The sequence below is a fragment of the Thalassophryne amazonica genome, chromosome 2, assembly GCF_902500255.1.
Source record: "Thalassophryne amazonica chromosome 2, fThaAma1.1, whole genome shotgun sequence".
Classification (NCBI taxonomy): domain Eukaryota; kingdom Metazoa; phylum Chordata; class Actinopteri; order Batrachoidiformes; family Batrachoididae; genus Thalassophryne; species Thalassophryne amazonica.
The window spans coordinates 135,408,863-135,436,323 of NC_047104.1; the positions used below are offsets into that span (position 1 = coordinate 135,408,863).

Below are 27,461 nucleotides of genomic sequence, written 5' to 3' on the forward strand. Positions count from 1 at the left end.
ACACCTGTTCAATTGCTTGTTAACAGAAATGGTGAATCAGACATTTACACACCAGCAACTCAATGCATTTAGGTATCTAGATGTGGTCAGTGGTGGGCACAGCTAACCAAAAAGTTAGCTTTGATAACCATTAATCACATAACTGAAAAGTTATCTTTTATGATGATAAACCAGTAAACTGCTAAAAAAGGTTATCTTTATTACAGATAACCCATAACCATTAGTATTGATTTGGACGCGGCCACATCAGATTACACTGCCGGCTTCTGACATTTAAGTGCCGCAGGGGCTGCTGGGTAAATTCAAGGACAACAAACACAATAAACACAGCAAAAAATTAATAAATAAAAAGATAAAACCCTGAACACTGTCATCACCTTTCAAAAGCAGTAGAACATAGTATTAAGTCACAGTTTATCTCGGTATTAGATACACCATCATTTACAAGCTAAAAGCTGCCGCTTTTTTTGCATGCTTTGAACCCTGCGTCTTAAACAAGTAGTAAATATAAATTCTTACCTGTTAATTTCAGTGGGATTCATCTGAATAAATATCCACATAAAGCGTCCTCTTTTTTTATAATGTCTAAACTTGAAGAAAAGTCCCTCTGTACACACAGCTGCGCCGTGAGATCTCCTCTCTCCCAATGATTCTTGGCGATTAAATTATCCCGTCAGCCACAAAGAAATAAAATAAAATAATGTTAAAATTACTCAGTTTGTGTCGAGTGGACGGTAACAGTATAACATCCAAAGTAAACCTGAACTACACTACGCACAATGCTCCCTGTGTTGACCTGCCAGTCATGTCTTGTGCTTAATGATGACATCATCAGCAAGCGACAGGCAGCCAGTCTGCTACAAAAACACAAAAGATGGACTAAAATGTTTGATTTTAGTGTTTACAAACATTTTTTACTGTTAAACTTTGCTCATTTTACCAACAAAAAAATGTTATTGGACTGAAAGTTATCGGAACTAAATTTATCGGAAGATAATTGGTCCGATGATGGTTTAAAACATATCTGAAAAGCTAATCCGCTAGCAAAAACATTAGCTTTGATAATTATCTGCTATCGTATTAGCTGAACTGTGCCCAACACTGGATGTGGTTAAGACAACTTGCTGAAGACAAACCAAGCATCAGAATGGGGAAGAAAGGGGATTTAGGTGACAGGTTTGTTGGTGCTAGATGGGCTGGTCTGAGTATTTCAGAAACCGCTGATATATTGGGAGTTTCTTGCACAACCATCCACAGAGAATGGTCCGAAATAGAGAAGATATCCAGTGAGCGGCAGTTGTGTGGGCAAAAATGCTTTGTTGATGTCAGAGGAGAATGGGCAGACTGGTTGAATGGGCGACTGCGTGATCCCATCATGTCAGTATAGACCAACATCTCTGAGGAATGTTTCCAACACCTTGTTGAATCTGTGCCATGAAGAATTAAGGCAGTTCCGAAGCCAAACAGGGTCCAACCCGATACTAGCAAGGTGTACCTAATAAAGTGACCAGCGAGTGTAAACCTGTGCTGACTCATACGTCGTACTTTCAATTCCACTTAGTAACACGTCATATTAGTGTTGTCAGATGTGATACTGAAGATAATTATTCCATAGAGACTGTTCAATTGTTAAACATGTACGCCGACTCAGATCAAAACCACACATTTAATATTTCATCAGTGCACCGCAGCGGCTGAAATGTTTATATACATTTCAGTATATAGTATAAAAGTTGTATAATAAATTAGTGGAGGACATAATTGGATTATTGCAATCATTTAGACAAGGTCTTGCCTGCTGTACTGGCAAGAAACAATTAATTCCCCTCATAAAATACATATAAAATATTAATTGAAAATGTTATTTTGACTGGTCAAATTTTATTAGGCAAGAATTTATCTTAATGAAGACAGCACCACCATGATACCACAGCAGCACAAAGGATTCTGAGACAATTGTAATAATAAATAATTGTCTACTTATTTTGTTATTTGGACAGTTTCATGCTGGTTTTGGTTCTGGGCTTTTTAATGTTTTTTTAAAGGTTCATAACACTTTTGATGTCAAAATTAAGAAGAAATATATCACTATAAGTGAATGGTTGTTACTTGTGGGTGCACTGTGACTACTCAGACATGGCAGTTATGGTGTAAGCGTTTTGTTTTTTTGATGTGCCATTTTTGCCTTTTGTTCATTCGAATACTTTTAGTAAGAATCCTACAAAATGTTTTTTAAATGAGACCCCAGATTTGTCCCTGCTGACTGAAAAGTAATATATGCCCAAATAACCACACAGTCCTCAAAATGATGAACATAATGTGAAACCACTGTTGCATTTAAGAGTGTTAGGAGACAACTGCACTCCTGCTTCCAATCAGGTAAGGACATAGGTGACAGTGACACTTTATTAGGTACACCTTTGTACTGATCAACAGACCAGTGACTGTGTTCCTATGATAATTGTTGACCTTCAGGCCTGCAAATGTGTTCCTGCTTAAAAAAAAAAAAACTGTCATCCCAGTATCACAGAAGTAATCTGACTGCCTTCCATTATTTTTGGATTATCTCGATATAAAATACACATAAAGACAGGAACAAGGCACATTTGTGCACCGATCATCCTACAGTTCTGTATACAGAACTGAAATTTTTGGGGTGCAGTTACATGTATCATTACACACTAATTTGTAGCCAGTGTGGGTTAAACATGGTTGGAAGGCTTGTGTGTTAGCCAAGAATAAAGTGGTTCAAGTTTGGACAGACTTGATCAAATGTCAAGGCTACACAGAACCACTTATTATGGTGCTACTGAATCACAAAGAACTGGTTTGTTTGACCCAGTCTTAAGCATGCGGTTCATTTCGGAGAAGAAATGGGAAAAACATTTGTGAATTTGGCTGATTCTGTGTCAGACCTCTTGAAACAACCTGTTCACTCTGGCCCACCTCGGCTTAGACGGGACAGGACACTGATGACTTGTCCAGAATTTAATGAAGCAGAACAGTGCAATTTCATAACCTCTGGCCACTATAGTGATACTGTATGTGTGTGTGTGGATGTGTGTGTGTGTGTATCTGGGCTTTTGTTTTTTGTTTTTGCCCCAAAACAGTCATTCTTTAGCAGGGGTAAGCAGCCTGCACTCCATGTTACTGGCTGCCAATTTTCCACCATGATCCCATGATCCACTAATCCCTCACAGCTGGGCCTCTCTCTCTCTCTTTCTCTGTCCATCTGTCTGTCTGCCTCTCTTCCAATCCTTCTTTTATAGACATAGACGAATGCACCTTCGCTGACATCTGTGTCAATGGACGTTGTCGGAATATCCCAGGACTTTTCAGATGTGAATGTATCATCGGTTATGAACTGGATAGAAGTGGTGGCAACTGCACAGGTAAGACCATTAGCCAGTCCGGCTGCCCGCCCCACTGACACTCAGGTTTTCACCAATAGACTGATATATGTGAAATATAAAGTATTGCAGAAATGCAGTGACAACACTGACGAGACAAAGTATCTTTTTTATAACGCTTTACAAGTTCAGCCTAAAACGGGCTTGATGAAAGCTAAGTGACCTCTAAACTGTGTAAATTCATTATCACACAAACACAAAAGGTACCTGAGGATTCATTCATTCATTCACTCATCTTCTACCGCTTAGTCCAGTTAAGGGTCGCGGGGGGCTGGAGCCTATCCCAGCAGCCATAGAGCGCGAGGCGGGGTACACCCAGGACAGGACGCCAGTTTGTCGCAGTGCCACAAACAGACAAACAAACACAGACACACCCACACACACACACCTACGGACAATTTAAAGAGTCCAAACCACCTAACCCGCATGTCTTTGGATGTGGGAGGAAACTGGAGCACCCAGAGGAAACCCACGCAAACTCGGGGAGAACATGCAAACTCCACACAGAAAGGCCACGGGAATTGAACCCATGACCTTCTCACTGTGAGGCAACAGTGCTAACCACTAAGCCACCGTGCTGCCTACCTGAGGATTACTAATCCAAAAATTAAAGCTGACCTGAAACCCGCATGGTTACGCTCTCATCTTACCATCAGTAATAAATAAATAAATGAAATTCTCCTACAAAGATATTAAAGCTTGTACATGCTTCATTCCAACAGGGCGGGGCCATATGAACGCTGATTTTCCTCTTTGGAAAAATACCATTTTATGTGCTTTTTAAATAGCTCACAGTTGTAATTGGGAGAAAATAGTCCTGAAGGAAATTGGGGATAATAGTGGGTGGACAGGTTCAGCAACCGATTCGTCATTGTGGTCTATTTTACATTGTTTAGAATAATGTTGAACCCAGTTCGGCATGCATCCACTTGTCCTTTTGCGTGGTGGACCTGGAGCCTTCCCAATGTCTACTAGGCAAGAGACACAGTACAGCCTGATAGTCTATCTGGTCTATCACAGACAAACGCATACAAACACACAACCATCTACTCCAGCATCAGTTTTAATCACTACCTTGTGTGTTTGAACTGTGGGAGGAAACCAAAGTATCTGGAGGAAAACCATGGAGACTCTGGAAGAATACACAAACTTCACACTGTTAGGCTGGAATCCTAGCTAAAACCTTCATGCCATGTGAGACAACAGCACAAATATGATCCATGCATGAAATTTGGCAGAAACACTCACACTGAGGTACTCTTCAAAATTTTTCTAATGAACCAAGATGGCCATCAAATTTTAAGATGGACACCAAATTTATTGCCAACATTCTCTGTATCGCTGAAGATTTATGGTGGATTGGAGTGAATGCTGGGTTTGTTAATATTTTTTTTGAAATCCTAAACCTGATTTGCCATTAATTATCCCTCAGAGACCTATCCATGTCTCTGAAATGACTATAATCTGTAAATATTCATATGACATCGCATTTTTTTTCCAATAAAAATTAACATTGAATTCTCTACATCATGACAGGTACAAAGACATTTTATGTTCTGTTTTTTCTTTTGGCTCCTCCCTTTTCCATTAGGGTCACCACAATAGATCTGACATGGATCTGCCTGTTGATGTTGGGAAAGTGTAAGTACACGGACCCACAACAGGGGGCGCAAATGAACGGACAATGGAATAGGTCAAATAACAACACTTTACTGTTGCGAACGTGCACAACAAACACAACAGATTACACAATAGATCAGCGGTCAAATTACAAGGTGTCGTGTGGGCAGGCTCGAAGATAGGAGACGTCTGTCCAAAGCAGAACCGGAACCACACGATTTCCTCCGCCACCAGACCCCGGGAATACTGGAGCCGCCAAGTCCCGAACTCCCAGGTGGCCACTGCCTCCGCGTGTCGGACCTGGTACTGCTGGCGAGGAACAAAAACACAATTAAACGTGGGTGCGTCTGCACCCAGCAATCTGCACGGCAGGGAAGCTACCTCCACCTCTCGTTGGAGAAAAAGTCTGTTATCACTCACAAAAAGCACACAAAAAAGGGCTTTCTATCAAGCAGTCAGGCTGAGGATATTACCTTTCAGGTAGAACGATATCTCGGCAAAGAGGTGGAGATGACGTCTTGCTGATATACCGATGCAGATCAGATGAGTGGTGACAGCTGTCACAGGTGATGAGTGTCAGCTGTCACCCCGGCTGCTCTTGTGAGGCGGCAGCGCCCTCTTGTGCCTGGAGCCCGCACTCCAGGCAGGGTGCCCTCTGGTGGTGGTGGGCCAGCAGTACCTCCTCTTCAGCGGCCCACACAACAGTTGATATGACACAACTTTTTCCTCCCAATGCCCTCCGTGATGCATCTCTACATTTCTCATTGTTACAATATAAAATACAATAAACTTAGCAGACAGAAACTTGTGATACACTTTGGGGTATGGTATTTGGGAAGTTTCGCTGTTCAGTCACTGGCTAGTTACACATTTACCCAAGAAGGTTTTAATCTGTAATCTGTTTCAGAATGCTAAAAATATAATTAGAAACTGTAATTATTGAACTATGTTGTTTCACTCATGAGATATGTCAAATTTTGATTTTCACCATTGCTGTAGGCGGCCACCTTGAAAAATGGCAGCCATCTTTGATTTTTGCTTGGCTCCTCATCTAATTTTGAAGAGTAGCCATTATGAATGTTCTTGCCAAGTGTCATGTTTGATTAGATAGATTAGATTAGATAGAACTTTATTAATCCCTTGGGAAGACTTCCTCAGGGAAATTGAAGTTCCAGCAGCATTGTATAGCAGCACACAGGGTAAAAAGCACACAGAGCAACAACAATGAAAGTTAAAAAAAAGAAGCAATTTGCAAATATAAATATAAATACAAGACGTTCTGATCGCTACTGGTTTACTGGCTACCGCTGTTCCTCTCCTTCCCGTCCTCTGTCTTCCTGTTAGTCCGCTTCCCCTCGAGTGAGGTGTTGTACAGATCGTATCATTATTTGTATCATTATTTCAACGGTTCGCCTCAAAAGCAGCAGTTAGTGCACTACCAAAACCCCTTCAGGACCATGATCAACGTGACCCAAGATTGGGACATAAAATGATGCATCTGACTTCACTGCCTGCACAGTTAATCATTACACACGGGTGGTGTGGCTTTTGAATTATCAGAGTCTTATTAGTCTTATTATGTGGAAAACTTTCTCCACCACATGAGCCGAGTTGATAACGAGTAGCTAAATCCTTTTGGATTAACTAGATTATTACATGTAATGACTCACGGATCTAAATAAGACCCAATCCTGACTTGACTTAACTAAATTAAATTTGGACCCAACCCGACTCAGGTTACATATCACGTTTTGGTCTAAAGGAACCTGCAAAGACCTCAAGCCATCATCCTGGTGAAATTATGGCCTGAAGGTTGGAGAAGCATGATTGCAACCAGAGGGTCATAGCTTTAATTCCCTCATTAGATAGAAAATTCACTAAGGTACCCCTGGGCAAGATCGGTGTATCAGTGTATGTGTGAACAAGGTTGGGTAGGATTACTTTGAAAGAATACATGTGGATTACATGTAATCTGATTACTTTTGGATTACATTTCAAAGTATCCTACCCAACCTTGTGTGTGAATGGGTGAATCTGATGCATCATGGCAAAGTGATTTGAGTCTCTGGATCAGGTGGAAAAGCACTACAGAAGTGCAGTCCAATCATTATTTATTTTACTAAGAACGTACTTAAAGTCGTTGCTCAGCTCAAAAAAAAAAAAAACATTGATAAAAATATGAACAACCTTTATTTCCACAAACTTTTCAAAGAGCTGTTGCTTTGTCTTTTTCCTCAGATATCAATGAATGTGCAGACCTGACCATCTGTATTAACGGGATGTGTGTCAACATCCCTGGAAGCTACCACTGTAACTGCCCACCGGACTTTGAGCTGAACCCCACTCGGGTGGGCTGTGTCGGTGAGTCACAATAAGATGTCGCTACGCAACTCATTATCAAAGAAAAGGGAAGATACACATCAGTTTCTTTTGAAACAGACACCCGATCTGGAAGCTGCTACCTGGACGTTCATTCCCGTGGCGATGCGTCGGAGAATTTGGACTGCTCCAATGAACTTGGAGTAGGTGTTTCCAAAGCATCCTGCTGCTGCTCCCTGGGCAGGGGCTGGGGGAATCCATGTGAATCATGCCCTTTTGTCAACTCAAGTGAGTCATCCTAAAATTATACTTCACACACAGTTCATTTTTGCCACTGTGGTCCAGATCTTGCATGCAGTGTTGACTTTTTCCCCCTACTACTATCATGTTTCAGTTGCATAACGTATTTATAATTCTTAGCCAGAGATACCACAGGCCAGCAGAAGACTTTGATGTGATAAAAACACATTCTGGCTGTTGGAATGAAATACTACAGCTAAGAGCATTGTAAATACATTGTAAATGTATTATTTTCTTTAATTTTATTTATCTGCTTTCACCTACCCCATTTTTCTCAGAGTTGCCACAGCAGATCTTTTGTATAGATCAGGATCAGCTTTGCACCTTGGCACAAGTTTTAAGCCAGATGCCTTTCATGACGCAAATGTAAACAAGAGCAATCAAAGATTCCTGACATCCGCCAATCCAGATCTGATCACCTCCAAAATTCAGTAGAGTCCTCCATACCCCAATATCTATCTGTGGTGCAAATTTGGTGAGAATCTGTTAGGTAATTTTGAAGTAATCCTTCAAAGCCTACATAAAGGGAAATCCTGATCCAGAATCCAGATCCAGATCTGATCACCTCCAAAATTCAGTAGAGTCCTCCATACCCCAATATCTATCTGTGGTGCAAATTTGGTGAGAATCTGTTAGGTAGTTTTGAAGTAATCCTTCAAAGCCTACATAAAGGGAAATCCTGATCCAGAATCCAGATCCAGATCTGATCACCTCCAAAATTCAGTAGAGTCCTCCATACCCCAATATCTATCTGTGGTGCAAATTTGGTGAGAATCTGTTAGGTAATTTTGAAGTAATCCTTCAAAGCCTACATAAAGGGAAATCCTGATCCAGAATCCAGATCCAGATCTGATCACCTCCAAAATTCAGTAGAGTCCTCCATACCCCATATCTATCTGTGGTGCAAATTTGGTGAGAATCTGTTAGGTAGTTTGAAGTAATCCTTCAAAGCCTACATAAAGGGAAATCTTGATCCAGAATCCAGATCCAGATCTGATCACCTCCAAAATTCAATAGAGTCATCCATACCCCAATATCTATCTGTGGTGCAAATTTGGTGAGAATCTGTTAAGTAGTTTTGAAGTAATCCTTCAAAGCCTACATAAAGGGAAATCTTGATCCAGAATCCAGATCCAGATCTGATCACCTCCAAAATTCAATAGAGTCATCCATACCCCAATATCTATCTGTGGTGCAAATGTGGTGAGAATCTGTTAAGTAGTTTTGAAGTAATCCTTCAAAGCCTACATAAAGGGAAATCTTGATCCAGCATCCAGATCCAGATCTGATCACCTCTAAAATTCAGTAGAGTCCTCCATACCCCAATATCTATCTGTGGTGCAAATTTGGTGAGAATCTGTTAAGTAGTTTTGAAGTAATCCTTCAAAGCCTACATAAAGGGAAATCCTGATCCAGAATCCAGATCCACATCTGATCACCTCCAAAATTCAGGGGAGTCTTCCATACCCCAATATCTATCTGTGGTGCAAATTTGGTGAGAATCTGTTAAGTAGTTTTGAAGTAATCCTTCAAAGCCTACATAAAGGGAAATCTTGATCCAGAATCCAAATCCACATCTGATCACCTCCAAAATTCAGTAGAGTCCTCCATACCCCAATATCTATCTGTGGTGCAAATTTGGTGAGAATCTGTTGGGTAGTTTTGAAGTAATCCTTCAAAGCCTACATAAAGGGAAATCTTGATCCAGAATCCAGATCCAGATCTGATCACCTCCAAAATTCAGTAGAGTCCTCCATACCCCAATATCTATCTGTGGTGCAAATTTGGTGAGAATCTGTTAAGTAGTTTTGAAGTAATCCTTCAAAGCCTACATAAAGGGAAAATCCTGATCCAGAATCCAGATCCAGATCTGATCACCTCCAAAATTCAGTAGAGTCCTCCATACCCCAATATCTATCTGTGGTGCAAATTTGGTGAGAATCTGTTAGGTAGTTTTGAAGTAATCCTTCAAAGCCTACATAAAGGGAAATCTTGATCCAGAATCCAGATCCAGATCTGATCACCTCCAAAATTCAGTAGAGTCCTCCATACCCCAATATCTATCTGTGGTGCAAATTTGGTGAGAATCTGTTAAGTAGTTTGAAGTAATCCTTCAAAGCCTACATAAAGGAAATCTTGATCCAGAATCCAGATCCACATCTGATCACCCTCCAAAATTCAGGGGAGGTCTTCCATACCCCAATATCTATCTGTGGTGCAAATTTGGTGAGAATCTGTTAAGTAGTTTTGAAGTAATCCTTCAAAAGCCTACATAAAGGGAATCTTGATCCAGAATCCAAATCCACATCTGATCACCTCCAAAATTCAGTAGAGGCCTCCATACCCCAATATCTATCTGTGGTGCAAATGTGGTGAGAATCTGTTAGGTAGTTTTGAGTAATCCTTAAAGCCTACATAAAGGGAAATCTTGATCCAGAATCCAGATCCAGATCTGATCACCTCCAAAATTCAGTAGAGTCCTCCATACCCCAATATCTATATGTGGTGCAAATTTGGTGAGAATCTGTTAAGTAGTTTTGAAGTAATCCTTCAAAGCCTACATAAAGGGAAATCCTGATCCAGAATCCAGATCCAGATCTGATCACCTCCAAAATTCAGTAGAGTCCTCCATACCCCAATATCTATCTGTGGTGCAAATTTGGTGAGAATCTGTTAGGTAGTTTTGAAGTAATCCTTAAAAGCCTACATAAAGGGAAATCTTGATCCAGAATCCAGATCCAGATCTGATCACCTCCAAAATTCAGTAGAGTCCTCCATACCCCAATATCTATCTGTGGTGCAAATTTGGTGAGAATCTGTTAAGTAGTTTTGAAGTAATCCTTCAAAGCCTACATAAAGGGAATCCTGATCCAGAATCCAGATCCAGATCTGATCACCTCCAAAATTCAATAGAGTCCTCCATACCCCAATATCTATCTGTGATGCAAATTTGGTGAGAATCTGTTAGGTAGTTTTGAAGTAATCCTTCAAAGCCTCCATAAAGGGAAATCTTGATCCAGAATCCAGATCCAGATCTGATCACCTCCAAAATTCAGTAGAGTCATCCATACCCCAATATCTATCTGTGGTGCAAATTTGGTGAGAATCTGTTAGGTAGTTTTGAAGTAATCCTTCAAAGCCTACATAAAGGGAAATCTTGATCCAGAATCCAGATCCAGATCTGATCACCTCCAAAATTCAATAGAGTCCTCCATACCCCAATATCTATCTGTGGTGCAAATTTGGTGAGAATCTGTTAAGTAGTTTTGAAGTAATCCTTCAAAGCCTACATAAAGGGAAATCTTGATCCAGAATCCAGATCCACATCTGATCACCTCCAAAATTCAGGGGAGTCTTCCATACCCCAATATCTATCTGTGGTGCAAATTTGGTGAGAATCTGTTAAGTAGTTTTGAAGTAATCCTTCAAAGCCTACATAAAGGGAAATCTTGATCCAGAATCCAAATCCACATCTGATCACCTCCAAAATTCAGTAGAGTCCTCCATACCCCAATATCTATCTGTGGTGCAAATTTGGTGAGAATCTGTTAGGTAGTTTTGAAGTAATCCTTCAAAGCCTACATAAAGGGAAATCTTGATCCAGAATCCAGATCCAGATCTGATCACCTCCAAAATTCAGTAGAGTCCTCCATACCCCAGTATCTATCTGTGGTGCAAATTTGGTGAGAATCTGTTAAGTAGTTTTGAAGTAATCCTTCAAAGCCTACATAAAGGGAAATCCTGATCCAGAATCCAGATCCAGATCTGATCACCTCCAAAATTCAGTAGAGTCCTCCATACCCCAATATCTATCTGTGGTGCAAATTTGGTGAGAATCTGTTAGGTAGTTTTGAAGTAATCCTTCAAAGCCTACATAAAGGGAAATCTTGATCCAGATCCAGATCCAGATCACCTCCAAAATTTAATGGAGTCTTCCTTGGTCTAATATCTATCTGTGGTGAAAATTTCGTCAAATCTGTGCAGTAAGTTTGACGTAATCCTGCTAACAGTAATCCTTCAAAAGTGAAATCTGATCCAGAATCTGGATCCGGTGTCGCCGACGGAACCGTCCCACTAAAAATTGGTCCCCCCTGATGACGTGGTTCACGGATTAACACCCCGTTTCTGCTTCAAACTGCACTCTAGTCATCATCTGTCTCAGCGACAGATATCTGAAGCTTTTGTACAGCAATTATTTCCACAAAATGCAACATTATTTAATCATAAAAGGCGGCGGGAAGAGATCAGAGTGCCGCGGCTAAACGAGTTGCTAGCTGATGCGTTCACTGTGTGTCGGACATTTCAAAGCATCATGGAATTTTGCCTAGTTTCTGCTTAAAATGGCCTTGTTTCTGCTTAAAACTGACTTTAGAATGATTTTAGAGGTTTTACCTTTATCATCTGATGGCCACTAATCCATTTGATCGCCTTGGGTGAAGACACTCCGTCTCAGATGTGCTGCTGTGGTCCGAAACGATGCATGCGCAGATACAAAAGGCGGGCCGATTTTTAGGAGCGGACTGTTCAGTCTGCGACACCGGATCACCTCCAAAATTTAATGGAGTCTTCCTTGGTCTAATATCTATCTGTGGTGAAAATTTCCTCAAATCTGTGCAGTAGTTTTGATGTAATTTTGCTAACAGACAGACAAATAAATAAATAAATAAACTCTGATGATTTTATTACGTCCTTGCCGGGTGTAATAAAGGCTTTTTTTTTTTTTAATTAAACTTACAAAAGGTAGGTTTCAGGCTGGATTCAAAATTTAAATTGCCAGAACTTGAAAAGATAAATTGAGGCAACTTTTACAATGATCCAACCATTGCAACTCTATTACATCTTATCATGTCGTAGTGCTGAATGAGTGTTTCATAGATTCATGCTGAGGTATGCATATTTAATAAACTATGTGCGCCGCAGTAAAAACAAATGAGCAATCGGAGATTTCTGGCGTGCGCCAAGGATTGCCGAGGACTCATAATAACAGATATGTGATTCACATCGTGACCCGGACTTTACTTGCATCCAGATTATACAACACAATGCAATAATTGCATTCTGATCCAGAATGATACGACCGATCAAGATGTTGAAATCTGGTATTTAATTCACAAGATGAAACAAAATAGTGTCTTCCTGATCTTCGTTTTATATTGTGATGTTGTAGCCATGAAGAAGTTTTAACATGATCCTTAAAGATCTACACAGTGAAATCCTGAGCCAGAATCCAGATCCAGATCTTGGAAGACTCTAGATTAATGGAGTCTTAACACCAATGTGTGGTGAAATTTTAGTGAAAATCTGTGAAGTAGTTTTGACGTAATCCTTAAAAGCCTATATAAAGTGAATTTTTGATCCAGAATCTGGATCTGGATCACCTCCAAAATTCAGTGGAGTCTTCCATGGCCTAATATCCGTCAAAATCCGTGCAGTAGTTTTGACGTAATCCTGCTAACAGACAGTAAGACATAAATAAATGCAGGCGATTTTATTGCGTCCTTGGTGGACGTAATAAAATGTAAGACAGGTGCATGGGTGGCTTCAAATTACAGACTAACTTGTTGTGAGACGATTGACAATGAAGATGTTTCATTAACTTTATACCATATTGTACTGGTGATGTACGTTAATCCATTCACCGCATCCACAACACCATAGAACCCATCCTGGATGGCAACCACTCAGGCAGACAATCGGTCCTTTACCACATATATTTTTGTTCAGTGTATAAAACTAGCCCTGTCTAAAGCTGGGCAGACACTGTACGATATTTTCAATCGTTGTACTTGGCTGCAGCTCAAACTGTGCGACAAAACTGCAGGGTGTAAAAGTTCAGAGCGCACGATTAATGTTCTCACACTGTACGGCCCGATGCTCTGATGCGATCTGACTGCTCACATTGTACGTTCAAAACCCACACGTCAGACTCGTATTTCCAGAAGCAAAACGTAAACAGAATCTTTTTTTCTTTTTTTCAAACTTTATTTACATTTTGTATTTTTACAAAAACTCTCGATGGGAGACATCAATGTTTTAACAACAACAACAAAAAAATACAAGACTTTAAATGAGTTGAAGAATAATGGGAAAAAAAGAAACAGAAGCTGCTCTCCCAAAGAGACGATCACTGTTTATGCGCTCTCCGGTGTTTGCACATGCACAGTGTGAGAGACGCACGTAGCGCTGCTTCAGCAGCGTGGAGGCCTCACGACGGCCGACCAGAATATCAAACAGGTTTGATTTTCATCCGACCATACGATTGCCGATCGTAGGTGGTCGTGAGAGGTTAAACGCAGCTCGTTACTCCATGTATACTACATGATGCAGGATGCGCAATTAAGCTGAAACTCGGCGCGATCCAAAAAATTCTCGCACGGGTGAAAAATTGGCTGGAAAAGGGCCACAACTTGCACAGTGTAAACCCAGCTTAAATCTGTCTCATGGCTTGAAACCTGGCTGACATTACACCGTATATTTATTGTTATTACTTGGGTCTTGATAGGAAGCTAATATGTTGTTCTGCAGTTGTGGAGATTTTGACTCGGAATTAGTTTTCCGTCAATTTTCAGTGCAGTCATTACACTCGTAAAGCTTCAGTGCAACTGACTAAACATCACAAATTTGATTTCACAGCTACCTTTGTTCAGATACACAAACCTATCATGGCAAGAAAAATAGACTTTCTGAATTACAACAAGTTCTGAATAACAGTGACTTTCTAACAAAAATATTGTGACAACATAATACCAGGCAGGACCAAATTTAGACAGACAGACAGAAAGAAAGAAAGAAAGAAAGAAAGAAAGAAAGAAAGAAAGAAAGAAAGAAAGCAAGAAAGAAAGAAAGAAAGAAAAGAAAGAAAGAAAGAAAGAAAGAAAGAAAAAAAAAAAAAAAGTGGCCTGGCAGTGTTGATACATTAGCGGGTCACTGTCAGCCTTTATATGTATATATATATATATATATATATATATATATATATACTTTTACACCTTTGCACTACGCAAGTTGTCTTTTAATTTTGTTGTACCTTGTGTATAATGACAATAAAAAGCATTCTATTCTATTCTATTCTATTCTACGTTTTCACAGATTCTATTCTATTCTATTCTACATGTTTTCACAGATTCTATTCTATTCTACATGTTTTCACAGATTCTATTCTATTCTATTCTATTCTGTTCTATTCTATTCTATTCTACGTTTTCACAGATTCTATTCTATTCTGTTTTCACAGATTCTATTCTATTCTATTCTATTCTACGTTTTCAGAGATTCTATTCTATTCTATTCTACGTTTTCACAGATTCTATTCTATTCTATTCTATTCTACATGTTTTCACAGATTCTATTCTATTCTATTCTACATGTTTTCACAGATTCAATTCTATTCTGTTCTATTCTATTCTATTCTACATGTTTTCACAGATTCTATTCTATTCTGTTCTATTCTATTCTATTCTACATGTTTTCACAGATTCTATTCTATTCTATTCTATTCTATTCTATTCTACATGTTTTCACAGATTCTATTCTATTCTATTCTATTCTATTCTACATTTTTTCACAGATTCTATTCTGTTCTGTTCTATTCTATTATATTCTACGTTTTCACAGATTCTATTCTATTCTATTCTACATGTTTTCACAGATTCTATTCTATTCTGTTCTATTCTATTCTATTCTACATGTTTTCACAGATTCTATTCTATTCTATTCTATTCTATTCTACATGTTTTCACAGATTCTATTCTATTCTATTCTACATTTTTTCACAGATTCTATTCTATTCTGTTCTATTCTATTCTATTCTACATGTTTTCACAGATTCTAGTCTATTCTATTCTACATGTTTTCACAGATTCTATTCTATTCTGTTCTATTCTATTCTATTCTACATGTTTTCACAGATTCTATTCTATTCTATTCTATTCTATTCTATTCTATTCTACATGTTTTCACAGATTCTATTCTATTCTATTCTATTCTACATTTTTTCACAGATTCTATTCTATTCTGTTCTATTCTATTCTATTCTACATGTTTTCACAGATTCTATTCTATTCTATTCTATTCTATTCTACATGTTTTCACAGATTCTATTCTATTCTGTTCTATTCTATTCTATTCTATTCTACATGTTTTCACAGATTCTATTCTATTCTATTCTGTTCTATTCTATTCTACATGTTTTCACAGATTCTATTCTATTCTATTCTATTCTACATTTTTTCACAGATTATATTCTGTTCTGTTCTATTATATTATATTCTACGTTTTCACAGATTCTATTCTATTCTATTCTACATGTTTTCACAGATTCTATTCTATTCTGTTCTATTCTATTCTATTCTATTCTACATGTTTTCGCAGATTCTATTCTATTCTATTCTATTCCATTCTACATGTTTTCACAGATTCTATTCTATTCTACATTTTTCACAGATTCTATTCTATTCTATTCCATTCTACATGTTTTCACAGATTCTATTCTATTCTATTCTATTCTACATTTTTCACAGATTCTATTCTATTCTGTTCTATTCTATTTTATTCTACATGTTTTCACAGATTCTATTCTATTCTATTCTATTCTACATGTTTTCACAGATTCTATTCTATTCTGTTCTATTCTATTCTACATGTTTTCACAGATTCTATTCTATTCGATTCTATTCTATTCTATTCTATTCTACATGTTTTCACAGATTCTATTCTATTCTATTCTACATTTTTTCACAGATTCTATTCTATTCTGTTCTATTCTATTCTATTCTATTCTATGTTTTCACAGATTCTATTCTATTCTATTCTATTCTATTCTATTCTACATGTTTTCACAGATTCTATTCTATTCTGTTCTACGTTTTCACAGATTCTATTCTATTCTATTCTACATGTTTTCACAGATTCTATTCTATTCTATTCTACATTTTTTCACAGATTCTATTCTATTCTGTTCTATTCTATTATATTCTACATGTTTTCACAGATTCTATTCTATTCTATTCTGTTCTATTCTATTCTATTCTATTCTACATGTTTTCACAGATTCTATTCTATTCTGTTCTATTCTATTCTATTCTACGTTTTCACAGATTCTATTCTATTCTATTCTGTTCTATTCTATTCTATTCTATTCTATTCTACATGTTTTCACAGATTCTATTCTATTCTATTCCATTCTACATGTTTTCACAGATTCTATTCTATTCTACATTTTTCACAGATTCTATTATATTCTGTTCTATTCTATTCTATTCTACATGTTTTCACAGATTCTATTCTATTCTATTCTATTCTACATGTTTTCACAGATTCTATTCTATTCTGTTCTATTCTATTCTACATGTTTTCACAGATTCTATTCGATTCTATTCTATTCTATTCTATTCTATTCTACATGTTTTCACAGATTCTATTCTATTCTATTCTACATTTTTTCACAGATTCTATTCTATTCTGTTCTATTATATTCTATTCTATTCTATTCTATGTTTTCACAGATTCTATTCTATTCTATTCTATTCTACATGTTTTCACAGATTCTATTATATTCTGTTCTACGTTTTCACAGATTCTATTCTATTCTATTCTATTCTATTCTACATGTTTTCACAGATTCTATTCTATTCTATTCTACATTTTTTCACAGATTCTATTCTATTCTGTTCTATTCTATTATATTCTACATGTTTTCACAGATTCTATTCTATTCTGTTCTATTCTATTCTATTCTATTCTATTCTACATGTTTTCACAGATTCTATTCTATTCTGTTCTATTCTATTCTATTCTACGTTTTCACAGATTCTATTCTATTCTATTCTGTTCTATTCTATTCTATTCTATTCTATTCTACATGTTTTCACAGATTCTATTCTGTTCTGTTCTATTCTACATGTTTTCACAGATTCTATTCTATTCTATTCTATTCTATTCTATTCTACATGTTTTCACAGATTCGATTCTATTCTGTTCTATTCTATTCTATTCTGTGCTTTAAGTTTTTGTCTGACATGAGTGTGAGACGCTGAAGTGACTGAAGCATTGGTCGTCTGTCATCTCTGTTTATGCCTCTCATGCTCACTAACACACTTCTTCCCAACACACACATACACATGCACACAAACATCTGCACATTCATAGGTTGCTGTCATCAGCAGTCATTGCAATGATTTATACTGTGCAAAGAAGCCTGCAGCAAGCTGCAGAGGAACAATGTGTGAAATGACACGTGTTGTTTAGTCACAGACTACAAACTTGCATGAACAGACTCAGCTGTGTGTGTGTGTGTGTGTGTGTGTGTGTGCGTGTGCATGTGTGTGTCAACACAGGTTGTGTGCAGAGGTACAAAGTGCATTTTTCTTCAAATATTTTATTTATAAACAAAAAAAGAAAAATCAATTGATTGATCATGAATCTAGTTGTGTTTTTTTCTTGACTGTCAGGACTGTTTCTGTGGTTGTTTTTCCAAACAGGAAAACACAGTGTCATAAAAGCTTTTCCTTTGAAATCAAAAACTTTAATAAAGATGGATGAGCCAGCACACCCTTAGAAATTAATGTCATATTTCTTTTCTTTTCTTTTAAATAAAGCACAGGCTCAAATGTCATTTGGCACCCTGTTTGACAACATGTTCCATTTGAGACAATGGATAAATCTGCACCAATCACCCCATATAGTCTGGTTTTGGAGTCCTGCAGTCATATGTCACTTTTCATAAAGCTATAATAAAATTGTTGTTTTTCCTTGTTGACTTGGTAGTGCTTTTGTTATTATTGTTTTTTTTTTGTTGTTTTTTTTATATATAGAAGATGAAGTATGCATCATTTATAGGCTGGATCGGTTGTCTGCTTGTGTAGTTGCGTCCAGGACCCAGGGTATAACATGGTATGTTGGATGTGGTAACACGCGGCCCCAGCGCAGGCTTCCAGAGCTGACTTGACTTGAGATAGCAAACAGTTTTAACTTCTCATCATCCTCTATCCCTGAATATCAGATATTCTAGTACTTCAGTCAGAGACAGTAAGCTTCTATTTTACCAAACTGTTGAAATGTAAAATCTAAATTCATGACATGCTGGCAAAATAATTTGCTTTGACTATGTAACAAATTTTTATTTTTGTTTTGTTCCTGGGTACACAGTGTGTTTTCCTAACCTGTTATGCCTTAAATACATAGAAAATAGCTGTTATTCTGCAGAAACTTTGCTTCTGTGATCAGGACAATGATATTTTGAAATTTGTCTGTTTTCAAGAATATTCTCGATTCGCCTTCACTACTACTGAGTAGTCTTCTAGAATATTCTTTAACTGCTAGAACGGTCCAGAATTTTCTAGAAGTTTCCAGAATTATCTAGCAATTTCAAGAAACTTGTAGAACTTTCTAGAACGTAAAAAAAAAGTAAATCAAAGTTTGTGCTGAATGTAGCCATTTTTCCATAGACTTTAGACATAAGCAGTTGAAATATAACACTTAGAAGCCAGGAACAAAAATTGTAATTGTGTTACATAATCAGCCTGGGCAAATTCTTGTATTAACTCCCCTTAAATGGACAATCAGAAAGTTGTATTTGAGTTCCATACTGTCCAGAGTATAAGTCACCGGTTGTTTTTTGGGGGGGAGATCCTACGACTTATACTCCAGTGCAAAGTTATATACCCAAAAGATCATGTGATTATGATGATGATGATGATTATAATCATCGTCATAATAACATCTATTTATATAGGGGTTTCCCTGGAATCAAAGCACTGAACAAAATAAACACTAATAATAAAAGTACTCTATAATAATGCACAAAACTCCAAATTAAATAGAAACTTTAGAACAGAATAGAAACATTGTTGTCATTGCACATATATACATTTAACCCATCCTAGACACAATCTAATCTAAATTAAAGAGCTAATTTAAAAAAATCAAATGGGGTCACATTTTTATTCACGTTTCCAATATTGTGGGCCAGCAATCAATGTCAAGCTGATCATTTCTTTTGTCCAAACCATGTCAAATATCTTATATTGTCCAATGCATGTTGTCCATCTTGATTATTTTGGAATTTACAAGTCCTTATGTTAAGTAGCATCACAGGCTATGATGTGCACATGTGCACACTGAGTTGCTGTCTGCTGTTAAACTCACCCACAGGGACATGCTGTGTTACAAAGTGAGTTCTACACAGTTATACTCCAGTGTGATTTATATACATTTTTTTCCTCTTCACAATGCATTTTTGACAGGTGCCATTTATACTCTGGTGTGACTTATACTCTGGAAAATACAGTAAATGAATAGAATGGTCAGTGGAATAAATTGGTTCTTGTTGGCCTTGAATCACTTGTAAATTTTAAAACAGAGTAATTGTATTAATTTTGCAATCCTTTAATTCTGATTTAATTCTGAAAGATCAGAAAAAACACATCAGTGAGGTGTAGACCATCATATTTAATGAGAAACGGTATATATATGTGTGATAAAGCTGTAGTGAAAGCAGAAGAACCAGCAGCCTGTCACTACCATTTTACACTGTAATAAAACCCGTTAGATTGACTCATTGTTGCTGTTTAACGTTGCATTGCTTTGTGTCACAGCGGAATACAAGACACTGTGTCCTGGAGGAGAAGGATTCAGACCCAACCCCATCACTGTCATTTTAGAAGGTCAGAAAGCCGTGTCTTTCCATGTGCGTGTTTGTGTGGTTTCTTCACTGGCCTTTGATGTCTGTAGTTTTTCTATCAAACAGATGGACAACACACATTTCCTAAACACATCTGAGTGTTTCCTTCCTCTGTCACAGACATCAATGAGTGCCAGGAGCTGCCGGGCTTGTGCCAAGGAGGACAATGCATCAACACCTTTGGAAGCTTCCACTGTGAATGTCCAAGAGGCTTTTCACTCAACCCAGACACCCGAGTCTGTGAAGGTATTTGATACACACACGTGTACACTGTCGGTAAAATTAGTCACCCCACTGGAATTTTCCATGGTCGAACTTTTCAAGAACTTGAATCATAGTGTTTAATCCTTGTTTGTCATTTTGCCTCAACACCACCACCGTAGAATTCAAATAATACAAGCAAGATGTGGCTTTCAGCTGTAATTTGGGTGGTTGGGAGTGGTGGGGGTTACAAAAAGTATTGCATTTACCATTAACAAATTGTAGTTATTTTTATACACAACTGGAGGCAATAAGACATTGGAAACACAAACATAATTAGAAATATAAGGATGATTGTTCACACTTAGATGAAAATCCTTGCAGTCAGTGACTGCCTGAAGTCTGAAACTCATAGATGTCATCAAATACTGAGTTTCCTGTCTTGAGATGCCTTGCAGGCCTTTGTTGCAGACTCCTTTAGTTCCTGCTTGCTTGTGGGTCTTTCTGCCTTCAGCACCCAAAGCATGCGCTATTTGGGTTGATATCAGATGACTTTCACATTGAACAATATTCCATGTCTTTGCCTTCAGAAGCGTTTCTTCTGGTCATTATCCATCTGCACTTTGAGGGGCCATTGTATCAGTTTGGTAGCATTTGGTTGAATCTAAGCAGATAGTATAGCCCTGTGCACTTCAGAAGTCATTATGCCGCTTCCATAAGTAGTCATCATTAATAAGTAGTCATCATTAATACACAGATGATGTGGTATACTTTGGATCATAAGCTGTTCCTTCTCTTCTCCGTACTATTCTAGTCCCATCACTCTGATCAAAGTTATTCTTGGTTTCATCTGTCTAAAGAATCTTGTTCCAGAATTGTGCAGGCTTTTTAAAATGGTTTCTGGCAAAGTCTAATCTGGCCTTCCTTTTGCTGAGTGTTTCCAGTGCTTTGCACATTGCTGTAAATCCTCTGTATTTACATTTAAGAAGGCGTATCTTGATTGTATACTTTAACAATGACTCTGTTTACATGGACAGCAAAAATTTGATTATTGGCCTTATTCTAAATAAGACCATATTTAGCTTATGGTGTTGACATGAACTGTTTAAAAAAATATTCCAGTCATATTCTGTTTATATTACAGAGCATAGTCTGATAAATGACTCACAGCCGCAGTATGTCCCCTCTGCTTTCTGTGTTGCAAAACGCCATGAAAATTCCAGTAGGATGTCATAGTTTGAGTAAGGTGTACATGTCTACAACATACTAGCCAAAGACCAGAATACTCCACGTGTCCTGATTACTAGGGGAGCTATGACCACTACCTTTGCACCCCCCCCCCCCCCCACCCCCCGGACTAAACCAAACCAACTGTTTTAGGTTCCTTAAATGACCCCAAAACACAAGCAGGATGTTCTCAAAAATAAAAACTGACCTCAAGCCAGTTATCCAAGATGGCCACCAAAATAGGTTTTTTTTTTTTTTTTCACTAAAACACCTTTACACAACATATAAACAACTTAAATATCACAACGATTCAATGGGAAGACCATTACAGGTCACAGCAAACTCATTTGTGCCTAAACTAAATTCATTCATGGGTTTAAGATTCAAAATAGCGTCCAAAATGGCCGCCAAAAGACCCTTATCATTAAAATACATAGTAGGAACAAATAATAGACTTAATAATGACAGAAATCATTGGTGTTTTAGTGAAAAAAAACCCTATTTTGGTGGCCATCTTGAACGCCATCTTGGACAACTGGCTTGAGGCCAGTTTTTATTTTTAGGAACATCCTGATTGTGTTTTGGGGTCATCTAAGGAACCTAAAAAGGTTGGTTTGGTTTAGTCCTGGAGGGCAGGGTGCAAAGGTAGTGGTTGTAGCTCCCCTAGTAGATGTGCATTAATATAATCACAAAATGCTTATTCAGATGATTGTCATAATTGGGATTTTACTGTTCATTTGAACACAGCTGACGATACGACTACCTCCTACAGAGTGGTCTTGACATTATACAAATATGATCCACCCCCATATGTTCTCCACCCCCCTCCCAAATTAAGCAAACAACAAAGAGTCAAGTAAATTAGATCAATTTATTTTGTTGTGAACAGCATATGAATGCTTCTAAAATGTCAGTAGCGTGCTTGTCTACCTTCTTAGTGATTTTGGCAACCTTGGAGTTCTATATTTCCATCAGTTCCTCCGATGTGAACTCAGCAAACCTCGCTGGCAAAAGGTTTTCTGCTGTTGTTGACATGTTTGTTGCCATTTTTTAACCGGCATCTGTCAGCAAGTTCCTGACCTCCGCTATGTCATTCGTGACGTCATCTCATGAATAATTGTATGCTGCGCTCTGATTGGCTAGCTGTTGGCAGTAAGCTCTAACGCTATTGGTCAGTGGGAACCGATCCAATATAACTTTTGGTCCTAGCCTTTTTGGATCCCTTTGGATCCAACATAACTCTCTGGTGCTAAGCGTGCCAAAATACAGGTAAATGATGGACAGAAAGGCTAATCTATGATTGGCTATTGCAATCTGAGTGGAGAACATAGCTAGATGTTGTGAAGGGGTTTTTCTTTAGCAAGGTAAACATTTTGCCACCTATGTCATTTGTTACCACTTTGGACCAGTCTGAATTGCTAGCTGGAGGCTGCTTAAATGCCATGGGGAGCTGGGTTTGTGCTGCACTCACCTATACCACATTGTTGTTAATTTTGGGTGATGTTTGATGTACAACCAGCTGCAGATGAACAATGCTGGCATATAGTTTTGCCCCATCTGCAAGTCTTTGTCATTATCATAATTATTCAATGAGGAACAATAGCCTTCCCAAACAGCAGAGGCTGCACTATGCGCATGGGCTGAAATAACAACATCCAGGCCGTTCTTAAAATTGCTCAAAGAAAATGGGGAATTACAAAGTGAGTTCCACACACAGACAAATTTTCCACCTGTGCAGTTGCTATTGTCATTTGGTACACATGCATGCTGAACCGAAAGGCCAGTACAGAACTGTTTTGGTACAATGACGTGTCATTACACCCCTAGTAAACAGTAATCAAACATACCACGTAGGAAGTCCAACAGACAGTAGGTCAAACTCAGAAGAAGCAGGAATGCAATGGAGGACAGATTATAACACTGGAGATACATGCAAGAAAACAGGTATACAAACGAGACAATCTGGCACTGGAGTGAAAGAGCTCTGATTATTAAACACTGTACAACTCAATTAATCGGGAAATAAGCACATGAAACTGGAAACTAGTGTGCCAAGGAATTAAAGCCAACAACATGCAATAGTAGCAGGATGGTCAAAATAAAAGCCTGAAGAATAATTGCACAGAGCGGATGTCATTAGGAGAGAAACACTAGGGATATAACACATAGGAGATTATACTAAAAGGAATAGAATCCTAGTGACCAGAAAACTAACACCTAAGAGGGAAGATCCTAACACCTAAGGTAACATTCCACACGTTTGGTCCATTTAAGACCTATTACAACAGATCTCTTGCAATCAATTGTTTTATGTTTTATATTTGTAATTATATTTACAAGTGCAGACACATACAGAGAGAGAAAAAAAGATGCATGTTCTTACGTTTTTCTTCTGGGATATTTCATTGAGAAGGAAATTGAATCCAGCTGCTGAGGCATTTGTTCAGCAAGTACACATGAAGGGAGATGAAAATGCAGTGAGAGTTAAGAGACAAAGAAAGTTTGGACTTTTATTGTGTTGAAAGCACTGCAGCTAATTGTAGCTCAGTATATGCCTGCTCCCATCTGTTGCAAAAAAAAAAAAGCTCGGCCAGGATGATGAGACAGCTGAACGCTTAACTGCATCCAGAGGAGCGAGGCTCTGATGTGGTCAGCCCTCTCCTCAGCACAACAGACCAGAGATGATATGCAAGACTAGATGGAAGATGGGAGAGAAGAGATAAATAAAAATCTTGTTTAGAAAGCTAAAACAGGAACAAAGAACAAAGGATGGGGCTAGAGGCTGAACATTGACAGGTTTTTGGCGGCATTTTAATAAGCATGTGTTTGTTGGCACAGAGAACAAAAGCCGGTTTCTGCTCTGTAAAGTGCAGCGCTCCGCATCTACTGTGTTTAGAAGCAATTAACAGTTCAGATGTTCACCGGGCGCAAAGGTGCAGGTGCTTTCTTCGCTCTTGTTATGTGCATAGAGGGCATTTTTAAATATAGAGGAATGTTACGACCTGAGTGATTTCTGTGGGTACGTCCACGTATGCTTCCCTGTTTTAGGCGGGAATGGAAATCTGTGCGGTATCAGGGCCAGCAGTTTGTGGGTTTTCATTCCAACTAATTGCCTCAGCAAGTGCTTCTCTGATGAGCTTCACTTTGAGCTATGACTGCAAGGAAAACCTCAAGAATGTTGGCACTTCGTGGTATATTTTGGCCATGGACAAAACATTAGAACTTTAGAATGGGTGAATTGAGTTCAGATTTGTCAATCGGATGTGATTCTCTTCGGTTTGTCCTCTTATTATTTGACTTCTAGAGGTTGTATGTGCTTCAAATGGGTTGGGAACAAATGAAGCTTTAGCCTTAGTTCAGGCAGCACCCTGAAGTCTAAGCTTTAGTTTAACCTTATCAGCTACTTTACTGATGAGTCTGAGGAACTGACTCCTAAAACTGCTATAAACACCAGGAAGTAGTAGTCCATTCATATTTGTGAAACAACTGGTGGCGTGGTCGGTAACACAGGTATTGGTTTAGTACACAGTTAAGCAATTCAAAAAGGCAGCAGTGGCCATGAAGACAACAGTAAAAGGAGAATTCAATAATCCTAATAGAGGGTCAGTACACAGGAGTCAAACATAATATGTAGGAAGTCCAGGACGGCAGGCTTAACCCAGAATCAACTTCAATCAACTTTTTTCTTATATAGCGCCAAATCACAACAAACAGTTGCCCCAAGGCGCTCCACATTGTAAGGCAAGGCCATACAATAATTATGAAAAACCCCAACGGTCAAAACGACCCCCTATGAGCAAGCACTTGGCCACAGTGGGAAGGAAAAACTCCCTTTTAACAGGAAGAAACCTCCAGCAGAACCAGGCTCAGGGAGGGGCAGTCTTCTGCTGAGACTGGTTGGGGCTGAGGGAAAGAACCAGGAAAAAGACATGCCGAGAAGGGGGGCAGAGATCGATCACTAATGATTAAATGCAGAGTGATGCATACGGAGCAAAAAGAGAAAGAAACAGTGCATCATGGGAACCCCCCCACAGTCTACGTCTAAAGCAACATAACCAAGGGATGGTCCAGGGTCACCCGATCCAGCCCTAACTATAAGCCTTAGCGAAAAGGAAAGTTTTAAGCCTAATCTTAAAAGTAGAGAGGGTATCTGTCTCCCTGATCTGAATTGGGAGCTGGTTCCACAGGAGAGGAGCCTGAAAGCTGAAGGCTCTGCCTCCCATTCTACTCTTACAAACCCTAGGAACCACAAGTAAGCCCGCAGTCTGAGAGCGAAGCGCTGTAATGGGGTAATATGGTACTACGAGGTCCCTAAGATAAGATGGGACCTGATTATTCAAAACCTTATAAGTAAGAAGAAGAATTTTAAATTCTATTCTAGAATTAACAGGAAGCCAATGAAGAGAGGCCAACACGGGTGAGATATGCTCTCTCCTGCTAGTCCCCGTCAGTACTCTAGCTGCAGCATTCTGAACCAACTGAAGGCTTTTTAGGGAACTTTTAGGACAACCTGATAATAATGAATTACAATAGTCCAGCCTAGAGGAAATAAATGCATGAATTAGTTTTTCAGCATCACTCTGAGACAAGACCTTTCTGATTTTAGAGATATTGCGTAAATGCAAAAAGGCAGTCCTACATATTTGTTTAATATGCGCTTTGAATGACATATCCTGATCAAAAATGACTCCAAGATTTCTCACAGTATTACTAGAGATCAGGGAAATGCCATCCAGAGTAACGATCTGGTTAGACACCATGCTTCTAAGATTTGTGGGGCCAAGTACAATAACTTCAGTTTTATCTGAGTTTAAAAGCAGGAAATTAGAGGTCATCCATGTCTTTATGTCTGTAAGACAATCCTGCAGTTTAGCTAATTGGTGTGTATCCTCTGGCTTCATGGATAGATAAAGCTGGGTATCATCTGCGTAACAATGAAAATTTAAGCAATACCGTCTAATAATACTGCCCAAGGGAAGCATGTACAAAGTGAACAAAATTGGCCCTAGCACAGAACCTTGTGGAACTCCATAATTAACTTCAGTCTGTGAAGAAGATTCCCCATTTACATGAACAAACTGTAATCTATTAGACAAATATGATTCAAACCACCGCAGCGCAGTGCCCTTAATACCTATGACATGCTCTAATCTCTGTAATAAAATTTTATGGTCAACAGTATCAAAAGCAGCACTGAGGTCCAACAGAACAAGCACAGAGATAAGTCCACTGTCCGAAGCCATAAGAAGATCATTTGTAACCTTCACTAATGCTGTTTCTGTACTATGATGAATTCTAAAACCTGACTGAAACTCTTCAAATAGACCATTCCTCTGCAGGTGATCAGTTAGCTGTTTTACAACTACCCTCTCAAGAATCTTTGAGAGAAAAGGAAGGTTGGAGATTGGCCTATAATTAGCTAAGATAGCTGGGTCAAGTGATGGCTTTTTAAGTAATGGTTTAATTACTGCCACCTTAAAGGCCTGTGGTACATAACCAACTAACAAAGATAGATTGATCATATTTAAGATTGAAGCATTAAATAATGGTAGGATTTCCTTGAGCAGCCTGGCAGGAATGGGGTCTAATAAACATGTTGATGGTTTGGATGAAGTAACTAATGAAAATAACTCAGACAGAACAATCGGAGAGAAAGAGTCTAACCAAATACCGGCATCACTGAAAGCAGCTAACGATAGCAGATA

General features: G+C 38.4%; 1 protein-coding gene across 1 annotated transcript in view; it reads left to right on the forward strand.

The window, feature by feature from the left end:
* The window catches only part of fbn1 (fibrillin 1), a 269,481-nt gene that overhangs the window by 156,882 nt on the left and 85,138 nt on the right, over positions 1-27,461 (forward strand). The window contains exons 36-40 of the mRNA XM_034194183.1: positions 3,270-3,392; positions 7,269-7,391; positions 7,470-7,637; positions 20,243-20,311; positions 20,449-20,574. Of these exons, the coding sequence (XP_034050074.1) occupies positions 3,270-3,392; positions 7,269-7,391; positions 7,470-7,637; positions 20,243-20,311; positions 20,449-20,574 (609 nt within the window). The remainder of the gene's footprint in view (positions 1-3,269; positions 3,393-7,268; positions 7,392-7,469; positions 7,638-20,242; positions 20,312-20,448; positions 20,575-27,461) is intronic.